Below are 11,629 nucleotides of genomic sequence, written 5' to 3' on the forward strand. Positions count from 1 at the left end.
AACGAACCCCGAACTCTGCCCGACAGCACAGAGGATGACAGCTCTTCTATGTCTTAATTGGGAATTATGACCAGTCATCTGTCACATCAAATTTTGCCTCCTGAGAAGAGTTACAATTAAATACAGGACAGTTCACGCAAAAGGTTTTGCTACAATATTTGGTGTTTGCTTGAAGTCTGCATCAGCAGATTAGAGCAGTGTTTGGAGCACTGTATGGTTTTATGCTTAACGTGTCATGGGAGGAAAATGAGTTGGCAAGGTGTTTTACACAGCACAAGCAAACGGCTTCACTCTCGTCCTTTCCCAAGGCCTTACTGTGACCCTCCCTGGGCTGTTGATAACACTCCCGCTGACTTCCTAATGCCAGCACAGGACACGGATTAGCCTGTTTTTAAAATCCCAGGGTGGAAAATAACTAGGAGAGGAGTTACTGCCGAATGAGAGCAGCAGAGATGCTGCAAACAGCACGGGTGTTCTGCCTCTGACGGTCCTGACTGCAGCGAAAAGCACAAACCACGCGTTTCCCTGACAGAAAACGTGGAAGCCCTTGCAACCTGCATACCAGCGCTGCCTGCGTAAGACTTGACACACTCGCAAGAAAGGAGCTGCTCCTGCACCTGCATTTTTGTGGCAAAAGTCCTCTGCTGGTGCCCAGCCCCATTGCTGGCAGATTTAAAAACTTAGGGAACAAAGTAGGACAAGCTTCCAAAGGCAGAGGCATTCTTGTTTATATAACCTGAAGCAGGGCCTGCTGTTTGGGCTGGATTATCAAACACTTGCTGAGGGCCCGCAAACTGTGCGTCAGGGTTTCCATTTTTGTTCAAGTAACTTCTGAAATGGCAATCTGTTGACTCAGAGGAATGACGTCTGATCGCCCTGCTAGTGCTCTGACACAAGGTCTGTCAAATCCAGGGCAACAGCAGAGTCTGTGGCCCCTGAAGACCATTCTAGATCTTTCTTACATCTCTTTTTAGGTCTCTCCAGATCTTTCCTAGCAATACCTGAGCAAGAGAAAAGGTAGGAAGTGGGTGATTTTCAAACACAAAACCCAAATACAAAGAGACTGTAAGGAAAAGCCACTGTCATTTTAGGTAACTGGTAGCTAGAAGATCTCGTGTTCAAGTCAGCGCGCTCTGAGTGAGCAAAAGATGACAGACTGAGCTGGGGTTTGGGTACAGGGTCTTACATTCAAGCTTCTGGAAATGATTTCCGTAGGGCTTGGTATTTCGCTTTGGAAACAGTAATCAGAAGCGAGCTTCGACATTGCATGCGAAAAAGACGTTGCACGTTTTATTTCAAGTATGAATCACCAGGAAAGCAGTGAAGCCTTGTGCACATCCTTGATGCTAGTGGCATGTATGGGGGTATGCTTTATTCAAAGCCAACGAAACCTCTGTTGCTCTGGGCGGCACCTTGAGCTGCTCACACATTCCGGTGTCCTTGGAGGCAAGAGGAGAACTTTTCTTATTAGCTAATTAACAGGCCTCAAATTTCCAACTTGTATCTGAAAAGCCTGTGGATTGTTTGGGAGGGCTTTCTGCCATCTGGTTTATGCAAGACTTAATCTGTACCTTGCCGTTCAGCTAAACTACTTTATGTCCTCGTCATACCGAAGCATTTCAAGGCTTCTCGCTCTTAGCATCTTCATTCTAGATGATTGCAAAATATTCTAATTTCAGAGCAATCAGCAGTTCAGGTTTCTCTCTTTGGGACAGTTAACCATAGCAAGTACTTAGGATACATTCTTTTTGGAGAGAACGTGTGGCTTAAGCTGCCTAGACAAAAAATAGTTGTTGAAATGAAAAACTAGGCAATGTAAGGACAGTTGTGAGTGACAGGCTGCCCTTATTTGCCCAAACAGGGCACTGGGATGCTGAACTCGGCAGCCATCCCCGCTCCTCCCTGCGGACCCACTGCTGGATGCAGCCGGACACAGCACGGTCCTCGCATTGCCTACAGCCGTTCAACACAGCTTTATGGACTTCTGGGCTCTGGAGTCCCACCGTCGGTGGCTCGGGGAGTGAAAAGCAACACGTGCTCTTCAGCAACTTCTCCTCTGGCCGCTCCCTTCTGCCAGGGCACCATTTCCAAACATCACCCTGACGGCACACTGTGATGTCACCGCTATGCGGCACAGGCATCACAGTGGCGTGTCACAACGTCCCGTTGGTGCCCGCAGTCAGCCGGTGCCAGTTGGCCTTTGCTTGCTGACTGGCAGGACAAGGCCTGGCTGTCCAGGGCGATGGCCAGCGAGGGAAACTTCGGTCCAGCTGGGACAAAAGCGATTAAAAGGGAGCCGTCTCCCCCAGAAACAACATCCCTTGCTGCTCCGGATGAGCTGGGGGCTTCTCCTGGCCCTCCAGGACAGGGGGAAAGAGCACCCTGGGACGCTGCCGGACGAGCGATAAAGGAGGAGCGAGGTGTCCAACATGGCAGGGACGGGCACAACACCAAACGAGTCCCTGCGGTTTCCAACAAGAGCGCAGGCAAAGGCAGTGAATTCTCATCCCTCTGCTTTCCACGGAAGCTTTGGAAAATGGTGGAAAGTGACCAGTTTAGGTCCATTTGGTGGAGTGAGGGTGGAAGATGCGTGGCCATCAACGAAGAGCTCTTCAAGGAGGAGGTGCTGGGCAGGGCAGGACCTCTGCGGGTTTTTGCCACGCAGAGCATGAAGAGCTTCCTTCGACAGCTGAACCTCTATGGATTCGCCAAAGTACATCGGGATTTCGAAAGATCTGCCTCCCTGCCCGAATTCCTGGCAGAAGAAGCAGCAGCTTCTGCTCACAGCCAGGTACAGCACTTGCTCTGCCCATCAACTAACACTCACAGGAGGCTTGGGGGAGAGACGGACCTTCCCATCAAATACGGCCTTGCAATAGAGATGGGGATGGTAGCGAGCGGCTTGGTTTTCATTTCCTTCTCGGGTCGTTTTCAGGAAGGTTGGAGTTAGTCTTTCTGACTAGTAGAAACACAGATAAAATTACGGTTTAGCCTCAGCTTTTGGTTTCAAACGCCCCTGAGAGTCCTTTTCAATATCCATGCTCCTCTTTTGCAATTCAGAGCCTTAGTTCTTGTAGCTTGGGGTTTTCGTCTTCGGATGGTGTCAACTAACTCTTCTCCTTTGCTTTTTTCAGATCCTCTACTACTATAACCCCAGCTTTAACCGAGAGCATCCCCACCTGCTGGAAAACTGCAAGAGGAGAGTGAGCCTCAAACGGAGAGCCCCAGATGCACCGGAGGTGGATGAAGGGTACCCCTCCAGAAGCCCAGAGGGTCAGCCTGCAAGGGCTGCGCAGGCATCTCCACCCACCAAGCGACGTCCTGGCCACCGCAGCGTCCGTTCATCTCCACGGGCAGCCGCTCCCACACTTCCAGAGCCTGCCGGCACAGCGGGGAGCGAGGGGTTCGCCCTTCTGGCCCTCTTCTTGCTACCACCACCCAGCAGCCGCACCCCACATGGCCTCCAGCATGCTGCTCCTCCACAGTTTCCAATGCCCGTGCTGGCAGCAGGCTCAGCTCTGCCGAGGCCAAGGCCACCCCACGGCCAAAGGCCAACAGTGCCCCACTGCCCCACCTGCACCTGCAGCCCCAACCCTGCAGATGCAGGTGATGCCGTTGGACCCCAGCGCGGCACAAACTAGAGAGAGCACAGAGAGTTGGCAGCAAGTCCGTAGCGTCTAATTAATAGCATTTTTAATAGATAAGAGCTTAATAGAGTTGGTAAGAAAGGTAGCTTAGAAGAGTTGGTAATAAAGTGTTGGAACAAGAAACCTTTTCCAGTTGCCCTGTCCTCTTTGCCCAGCACAAAGCCAGGATGAGTTCCTCTTTCACCACCCAAACACTAAGCAGAAGCAACTGATCTGCCACCAGTTGAACCATTTCTAAACATGCAGTGCTACGCAGCACAGTCCCATCACGGAGAGATTTCCTTAGTTAGGGCCTAAGATCAGAGAGCTGAGCGTGTGATTCCCCCATCCCCAGCTGAACATCCAGATGAGGATGCCAACATCTTCATCTAAGCTGGACTGGGGAAGCAGTGTTTCATCTCGTGCCTTCTCCTGATCGCTTTAACATAGGGATTGCTGAGTCAGCAGCCTGGGTCACAGAAGTCAAGGGCTGAACTGGTTTGCATCTAGTCATCCAGGAGAAAAGCAAAGTGGGGGCACTGGTTTCACACCCTCTGTGCCCGGTGGGGAGCTGGGGGGCCTGCACTCCCCCAGCTACAGCCGCACAGGCACATCTTTTCACCCCTATCGCCTCCGCTCTCTGGCCGCTCCCCACCGCTCCCCCTTTTCTCCTCCTCTTCCCCCATTATCCCCCTTCCTATGTCTTTCCCCATACATTTTCCTCTTCTTTTCTGCCTTCTCTGAGGCATTACACTCCCAGACCCCCTGGCCCGACGCACAGCCCTTGGCAGCATCGCAAGACACCACCAGTGTCCCTGGGGGACCCTCCCACCCCAAAACGTGCCACAGCAGAAGCCAAGGAGACGCTTGCGGGTGCCTACCGGTTTTATTAGCAGCCTCGCGGTCAGGTTCCCAACCCCACGGCGAAGGTGCTGGGGTGTGGGGTGGTGTCACCCTGCCCGCCCCGGTGTCCCCGGCACGGGGCGGGGAGGTCACTCGGCGAAGCCCTGAGTGTCGCAGCGGGGTCCCTGCCACTTGTCATAGCACTGGCAGCTGAACTCCTCGGCCAGCCGGGAGACGTCGTCCCCGGACTCCAGGCTCTGGGCCACCAGCCAGGGCTTGCCGGCTTGCAGGTCGATGGCGAAGCGGAAGGGGTCGAGGTGGAGGAAGCCCCGCTTGTTCTCCTGGCGCACGCAGCGGCCCTGGCCGGAGCACAGGCTCTGGCTGCACAGATCGGCGCTGGCCGTCACGTTGACGACGTAGTGGCCCAGGGGCCCCTCCACGTAGTCCTTCAGCCTCAGGCACATCTCCTGCAATGGCACGCGGTGTCACAGCCCTGCGCGGCCGGGGAACGGGGGGTCCCCGCGGGCGGTGGCGCGGTGCCGCCCGCCGCACTCACCTTGGAGGTGCTGTAGTTGAGGCTGCCCCAGAGGACGATGCCGGCGGCGCCCTGAGCCGCGCTCTCCCCGATGGTGTTCATCAGGTCCTCCTGCAGCCAAGGGGAGAGGAGAAGTCAACGCGGCCCAAAGCCCCCGCGCTGCCTCCCCATCAGCCCGAGAGGTGCCCACCGTCCCCACGTCCCCATCACCTGGGAGAGGAAGTCGACAGTGTGGTCGAAGGCGATCTGGGAGTAGGGCAGGACGGGGATGCCGCGGTCGAGGACGCCGCGCTGGACGGCGAAAGCCTCGGCCACGCGCGGCCGGACATAGGCGAGCGCCTTGCTGGTGCTGTTGAAGCAGGGGGGCAGGTAGATGCTGGGGTAGAGCGCCCGGCTGCTCTCCCAGAGCCACCGCAGCTCCTTGTTCCTCTGCTGCTCCAGCACGGGCACGTCCCGGTGTAGGGCAGGCTGTCGAAGTCGTCGTTGTAGCAGTTGGGGAACCCATAGAAACCCCAGTAGCCATTGGGACGGAGGGTCTCGCCCAGCCGCAGGGTCTGCTCCATGAAGTTGCGGGCACCCTGCTCAAACTGCTGCTTGGCCGTCTCCTTCACCAGCTCGGGGGGCCACTGCGGGTGCTGCTGCCGCACCAGCTCCTCCGACTTCTGCTGGTAGATGTCCATGGAGGCCCAGTTGCGGATCCACAGCGGGCGCCACTTCTCCCAGTCGATGACGGCCAGCCCGCCATAGGCAGGGCTGGGAAGGATGACCTCAATGTCCCGGGTGGCCTGGTGGAGGTGGGCCTGCAGGCTGGCATTTTGGGGGAGCCCGCTGTTCACCGGCACCCCCTCAGATGTGTAGTAGGGGAGGAGCCCCAGCTCCTTGCTGTAGAAGAGGGTGATGTCCTGCCCGATGAAGGACTGCTGGTCGTTGGCCAACACATCGAAGACCTCCAGGTTGAGGGTGACATTGTACTTCTTGGTGCAGCGCTCAGTGGGGATGTTCCAGACGGTGATGAAGGGGCGGTTGACGAGGACAGGGCCAGGCCCCCCGGCACAGGCCGGGGCGGGCAGAAGCAGCAGGAGGACCCAGCAGGACCACCCCGATGCCATGGTGCCGGCAGGCGCAGGATGGGTCCCGGAGCTGCCTGGGGAGAGCCGAGACGTGCTGAGACCTGGGCAGACCTCAACGCTTTTATCCCGAGCCCAAGCTGGGGCCGGCATTAATCCACACCCCCGTCCCCGAGCGGTGCCAGTCACCCAGGGTCACCTCTCCCACCTCCTCACGCGAAGACCCCAAAGTTAGCAGCAGCCGGAGCCCAGCACGGCGGCCCTGGTGAGGGGACAGCAGCGTGCCAGCCCCGGTTAACAACTGGCGGCGGCGGCGGGCCCGGCTGGGGAGGAATGCGCAGAGTCAACACCGGGTGACGGGCCAGCGATGAGCTGGGCTGGAAAGACAAACAGACACAGACGGGGTGGGGGGGCCAAGGTCGTGGTGACAGACACGGGCTGCGCCGGGCGGGCGCCGCTGGGGAAGTGCAGAGCCTCGGCCATTAGACGGCAGGAGGAGGGCACTGCTGGGAGGAAGCTCACAGCGTGGGGCAGGGCCTGGCAGGACACAGCGCGGGGAGCGGTGGCGGCACAGGAGGGCACCGTCTGGGGACGCTCAGGCACGGGGACAGGAGCCACAGGAGGGCACCGCTGGGGGCCACACACGCGTGGGGACAGCAGACACAGGAGGGCACCGTCTGGGGCCACGCACAGCAGCCGGGGGGGGGGGGGGGGGGGGGGGGGGGGGGGGGGGGGGGGGGCAGGATGATGGCTGTGCCACGCAGGGTCGGGCGTCCTGGCACCGCGGGCCGGGCCGTGCCGTGCCCACGGGCACCCCGAGGACGGGGCAGCGCCGGGAGCGGCTGCAAGGGCACGGGCAAAGGCAGAACAGGGCTGCGCCGGGGACGCTGCGGCACGAGGACAGGCGCCACGCGAGGGCACCGCTCGCGGACACTCGTGGCACAGGACAGCGGCGTTCAGGGACGCTCGCGGCACAGGGGCGTCCCCGGCCCCCGCAGGGCTGTACCCACCCCCGGCCGTGGCGCACAGGACGGTGTCCCCACGCGGCTGTCCCGGTCCCGGGGGGGGGGGCTCCGCTCCCTCAGCCCGGATCCTGCCGTGCCCACGGCCCACGCTCCGCGGGGCGGGGCCGAACGCGTGTCTGCGGCGGGAGGCGGGGCCACGGCAGCCCGGGGGTGTGGCCACGCCGGGGGAAGCCCGTTGGCAGCCCGTGGGCGGAGCCCGGCCGGAGGCGCGGCCTGGGCGGAGCCTGGGGCAAGAGGCGTGGCCTAGGAGAGCCCGGGGCGGTCCCGCGGCAGCCTCCACGTGGGTGGCCCGGCCGTGGCTGCATCCCGCGGCTCCCACCCGGCGCGGCAGCGGCACCACGGGGGAAGAGCCAACTCCTGCGCACCGTCTCCCCCGAACTGCACACCCGTGCACCCAGCCCAGCCCAGCGAGGCTACGTCTGTGAGTAGGCTTACGCAAGAGTAGGCTGACCTATGCCCCCCACCCCCCCAAATCAGCCCACACCCCACTCACACTCCGCCCAGCTTTATTCGAGGTAAAGCACTTCGGTGTGGGGCACCGCACAGGGGCTCAGCACCACACAGCACCCACTCCCTGCCCCCATGCCCCCTTTGCCCCCATCCCTCTCCTTACAACAGGAGAGGCCCTCCCCCCCCCCCCCCCCCCCCATCCCCATGGGGGCACCTGCCCCACAGCAGGGAGGGCAGACGTGGCGCAACCACACAGCTCTCCCCCCACAGTAAGGGGCAGCCCCCCATAACGAGCTGCCTCACAGGCAAGGTAAGGATATCTTAAATAGGTTCCCCTCTACTGCCACAGAAAGGGGGTGCTGGGGGGGCCAGCTCAGTCCAGGGGGGTTAGCACCAGCTTGCAAGCAGCAACAGCACCCAAAGTCCCAGCGGTGCCAGGGGGTCAGGGGCATCACTGCGGGGGCCAGCGGGCACCTGGCAGTCGCTGCCCTGCCAGCCCTGGTAGCAGTGGCAGTGGAAGTGGGTCCGTAGGAAGAGGGTGTCAGCAGAGGACAGCTGGCCCTCGGCCCAGAAGAGGGGGCGCTGGGGGTGGTCCCTATCCCGGCGCCGCAGCTGGAAGCTGGTGGAGTTGAGGTGGAGGAAGACATCGGCGGTGCTGTCCTGGCGCAGGCAGCGGCCCCGGCCGTGGCACAGCGCCGTGCTGCAGAGCTGTGCCGCCGTCGTGACATTCACGATGTAGCGGCCCAGGTCCCCCTCCAGGTAGTTCTTGATGATCTGGCACGAGTCCTGGGGGAAAGGGGGGGCATCAGGGGCATGCTGGGCTGCTCCAGGGAGAGAAGCACCCCAGATGGAGAGGACACCCTAGCCCTGAGCCACTGGTCCCCTCTGGGGGCAGGTGACCCCCCACCCATCCTCTACCTCCCCAGAAGCATGCTGACCCCAAACCTACCCGGTTTTTGGTGTAGTCCGCGTCGCCCCAGAAAATGGCCCCGGCTGCACCCAGTGCCGCGCTCTCTCCGATGGTGGAGATCAGGTCCGGCTGTGGGGACAGAGCCCTGTTAGTGCCCACAGACCCCACACAGCACCCACACTCCTGACACGGTGCTCCCCAAAGAGCCTGCCGTGGGGTCAGGAAGAGCCCGTCTCTGCTCCAGGCCACGAGGAAGAGGGGACTGTCCCAGCTCCTTGGGGACAAGGCTCCCCACCACTGCCCTCCTCCGCAGGGGCTAGGCCAGCACAGCACCGGGACCGAGGGCTCACGGAGCCCGGGGTCCCGCCTGCTGGGACCCAGGAGTCCTGCGGCACCTCCCAGGCACCTCCCTGATGATGGTGACCATGATAGCACCCTGAGGGCGGACACCGGCCTCCAGAGCCACCCTGCTCCAGGGGAACGAGACGGGACACGGGCAGGGGGACCACCCCGGCTGACCCCACCAGACGCCCGGGACGAGGATGTCCCAGTGGCACAGCCCTACCTGGCTGAGCACGTCCAGCTTGCGGATGTAGGTGGGCCGGGTGTAGACAAAGACGGGCAGGGAGTAGCCGTCGTGGTGCTGCTGCGAGATGCGCATGGCCTCCATCACCCGCGCCCGCACGAACTTGCGGCTGTTGGGGGTGGAGGCCAGCAGCAGGTCGAGGTAGATGGAGGGGTAGAGGGCCGTGCTCTCCTTCCAGAGCCACGCCAGCTGGTCGTTGCGCGTCTTCTCCACGTCTGGGCACTGCCCGGTGTAGCTCTCCTTGTTCTTGCTGTAGTCATGGTTGTAGCAGTCGGGGAAGAGGTAGAACCCCCAGAGCTGCTTGGGTCGGAAGCTCTTGGCCACGCGCAGGGTGCTCACCATGAACTGCCGGGCGGCCGACTCGAACTCGAACACCGCCTGCTTGTTCACCTCCTCGGGGGACCAGGTGGGCTGCCGCTGGTACACCAGCTGCTGCGACACCTCCCGGTAGATGTCCTTGGGCTTCCAGTTGCGAGCCCAGATGGGCCGCCACTCCTCCCAGTCGATGACGGCCAGCCCCTCCTTGGTGGGCGAGCGGATGTACTTGCTGATGCCCTCCTGGAGGCGGGCGAGGTGCTGGGACAGGCTGCTGTTTTGGGGGACGCCGCTGTTGACGGCCACGTGCTGGCTGGTGTAGTAGGGGTAGAGCCCCAGGCGCTCCTTGTAGAAGATGGTGAGGTTCTGCCCCACGAAGCCCTCGTTGGGGGAGGCCTGCAGGTCAAAGAGGCTGAAGTCGAGGGACACCTGGAAGCGGGGCTTGCAGTCCTGGGTGGGCACGTTCCAGGCCACCAGGAAGGGCCGGCGGGTGAGGAGGGGGGCGGCCGATGGCTTCTCGGGGGGCTGCCGGGCCAGGGCCAGCAGGGCCAGCCAGGGCACAACCGCCGCTGCCGCACAGCCCCCGCGCATCCTGCCCAACGGGGGCCTGGGGGCAGCGGGGAGAGCGGGGATCCGGAGGGGGGTGCAGGCAGGGGGTGCAGGCAGGGGGCGGCTCTGCCCGCACCCCCCCAAGGCAGACCCTGCCCAAGCCCTCTCCCCACAGCCCCCGCCCGGGGCAGAGGGGTCCCGCGGGGGTGCGGGCAGAGCCCCCGGCGGGCTGGTTCCCGGGAATCCCGGTCCCAAGCGGCTGCGCCCGCTCCCGCTGCCGCTCCCGGTCCCCCCGCCGCTCTCCCTCGCTCCCGGCCTCGGTCCCCGCCGCTCCCCCGGCTGCAGGCGCGGCGCCGCCTTTGTCCGAGGCCGGCACACAAAGCGCCGGGGCGCGGCCCCCCGCGGCCCCGCTCCCCGCCCGTCCCGCTCCGCTCCGCTCCGCTCCCCCGCCCGGCTCTCACAGCGGCTCACGCCATCCCCCGCCACGGGCTCCCACCGGCGGCGCCTCCCCCCGCCGCCCGCTTTAAACCTCCCCGGCGCGCACCACCCGCGGGGGCGCCACCTCCCCGCCCCTCTCGGCCCCGCCCGCCCGCGGCGCGCCGGGGTGGCGGCGCGGACCATCGCGAGGCCCCGGTAGCGCAGACTGGCGGCGGACCCCCCACTCCCCCCCTACCCCCACACACCTCGGTGGGGCCGCGGCACCGGGCAAGGCGCTTCACCCCGCCCCCCCACCCCCCCGTCCCGCCGCGCTTGGTACGGCCCGGGAGGCCCCGCCTCCCGCACGGCGGAAGGGGGCGGGGCGGGGCCGCGGGGGTGCCGGCAGGGGGCGCCGCGGGGCGAGGGGGAGGCGCGCGGGGCTGCGGCGCTCGGCGGGGCGGGGGGGGGGGGGGGGGGGGGGTGTCCCCCGAACGGTGGCGACCCCAGAACAGGGGTGACCCCAGGGTGGTGGTGACCCTAAAGTGGTGGTGACCCCAAAATGGTGGTGTCCCCAGCGTGGTGGTGACCCCAGGATCATGGTGTCCCCAAAATGGTGGTGACCCCAAAACGGTAGTGTCCCCAGGATCATGGTCACTCCAAAATGGTGGTGACCCCAGGATGGTGGTGACCCTGGAACAGTGGTGACCCCAGAACAGTGGCGACCCCAGGATGATGTCCCCAGCATCATGTTGTCCCCAAAATGGTGGTGACCCCAGAGCGGTGGCAACCCCAGAATGGTGGTGTCCCAGAATGGTGGTGTCCCCAGGGTGGTGGTGACCCCAGAACAGCGGTGACCCCCGAAAAGTGGTGTCCCCGGGGCAGTGCCGTCCCCGGGGCGGTGCCGTGCCGGGCAGGACGTCCTGTGCGGGGCCGGGGCAGTCGGTGCTGCTGACTCAGCCACGGCCCCGCGGGTTTCCTGCCCGGGGGGGGGACAAGGGGGGCCACAGGGACAGCAGGGCTGGGGGGGCTTCCTTCCCGGGGTGCCGCCGAGGCTCTGGCGGGTCCCCCCAGCTGGGCAGCAGGACAGGCAGGGCTCAGGGACCAGCCATGTGGCAGTCCCCATGTCCTGCCTGTCCTCTGCCTGCTCTGGCCAGGGCTGGCCCCGGCAGGCTGGGGGCCATCGGGGTGCCCCCGCGGAGGAAGCACCGGGGCCAGAGTGCGAGGGTGTGCCGGGGCCGGCGGGGGAAGGAAGCAGGGCTGAATCTGCGGAAGCGCTCCCCAGCCGCCCGCCAGCTCCCCAGGGAGC

General features: G+C 63.4%; 2 protein-coding genes across 2 annotated transcripts; both read right to left on the reverse strand.

Annotated features, from left to right (window-relative positions):
* Positions 1-4,456: 4,456 nt before the first annotated feature.
* Positions 4,457-6,184, reverse strand: HYAL1 (hyaluronidase 1). The gene is given in 4 exon segments (XM_050904644.1): positions 4,457-4,936; positions 5,026-5,115; positions 5,215-5,450; positions 5,453-6,184. Coding segments are annotated over 4 exon segments (1,305 nt in total). The 5' UTR covers positions 6,114-6,184; the 3' UTR covers positions 4,457-4,618.
* Positions 6,185-7,783: 1,599 nt separating this feature from the next.
* HYAL2 (hyaluronidase 2) lies at positions 7,784-10,024 on the reverse strand. The gene is made up of 3 exons (XM_050904574.1): positions 9,022-10,024; positions 8,496-8,585; positions 7,784-8,332 (listed from the first exon to the last, which is right to left on the reverse strand). Exons 1-3 carry the CDS (start codon positions 9,946-9,948, stop codon positions 7,934-7,936), a joined length of 1,416 nt encoding a protein of 471 aa, XP_050760531.1. The 5' UTR covers positions 9,949-10,024; the 3' UTR covers positions 7,784-7,933.
* Positions 10,025-11,629: the final 1,605 nt, after the last annotated feature.

The sequence above is a fragment of the Gymnogyps californianus genome, chromosome 13 (assembly GCF_018139145.2).
Source record: "Gymnogyps californianus isolate 813 chromosome 13, ASM1813914v2, whole genome shotgun sequence".
Classification (NCBI taxonomy): Eukaryota; Metazoa; Chordata; class Aves; order Accipitriformes; family Cathartidae; genus Gymnogyps; species Gymnogyps californianus.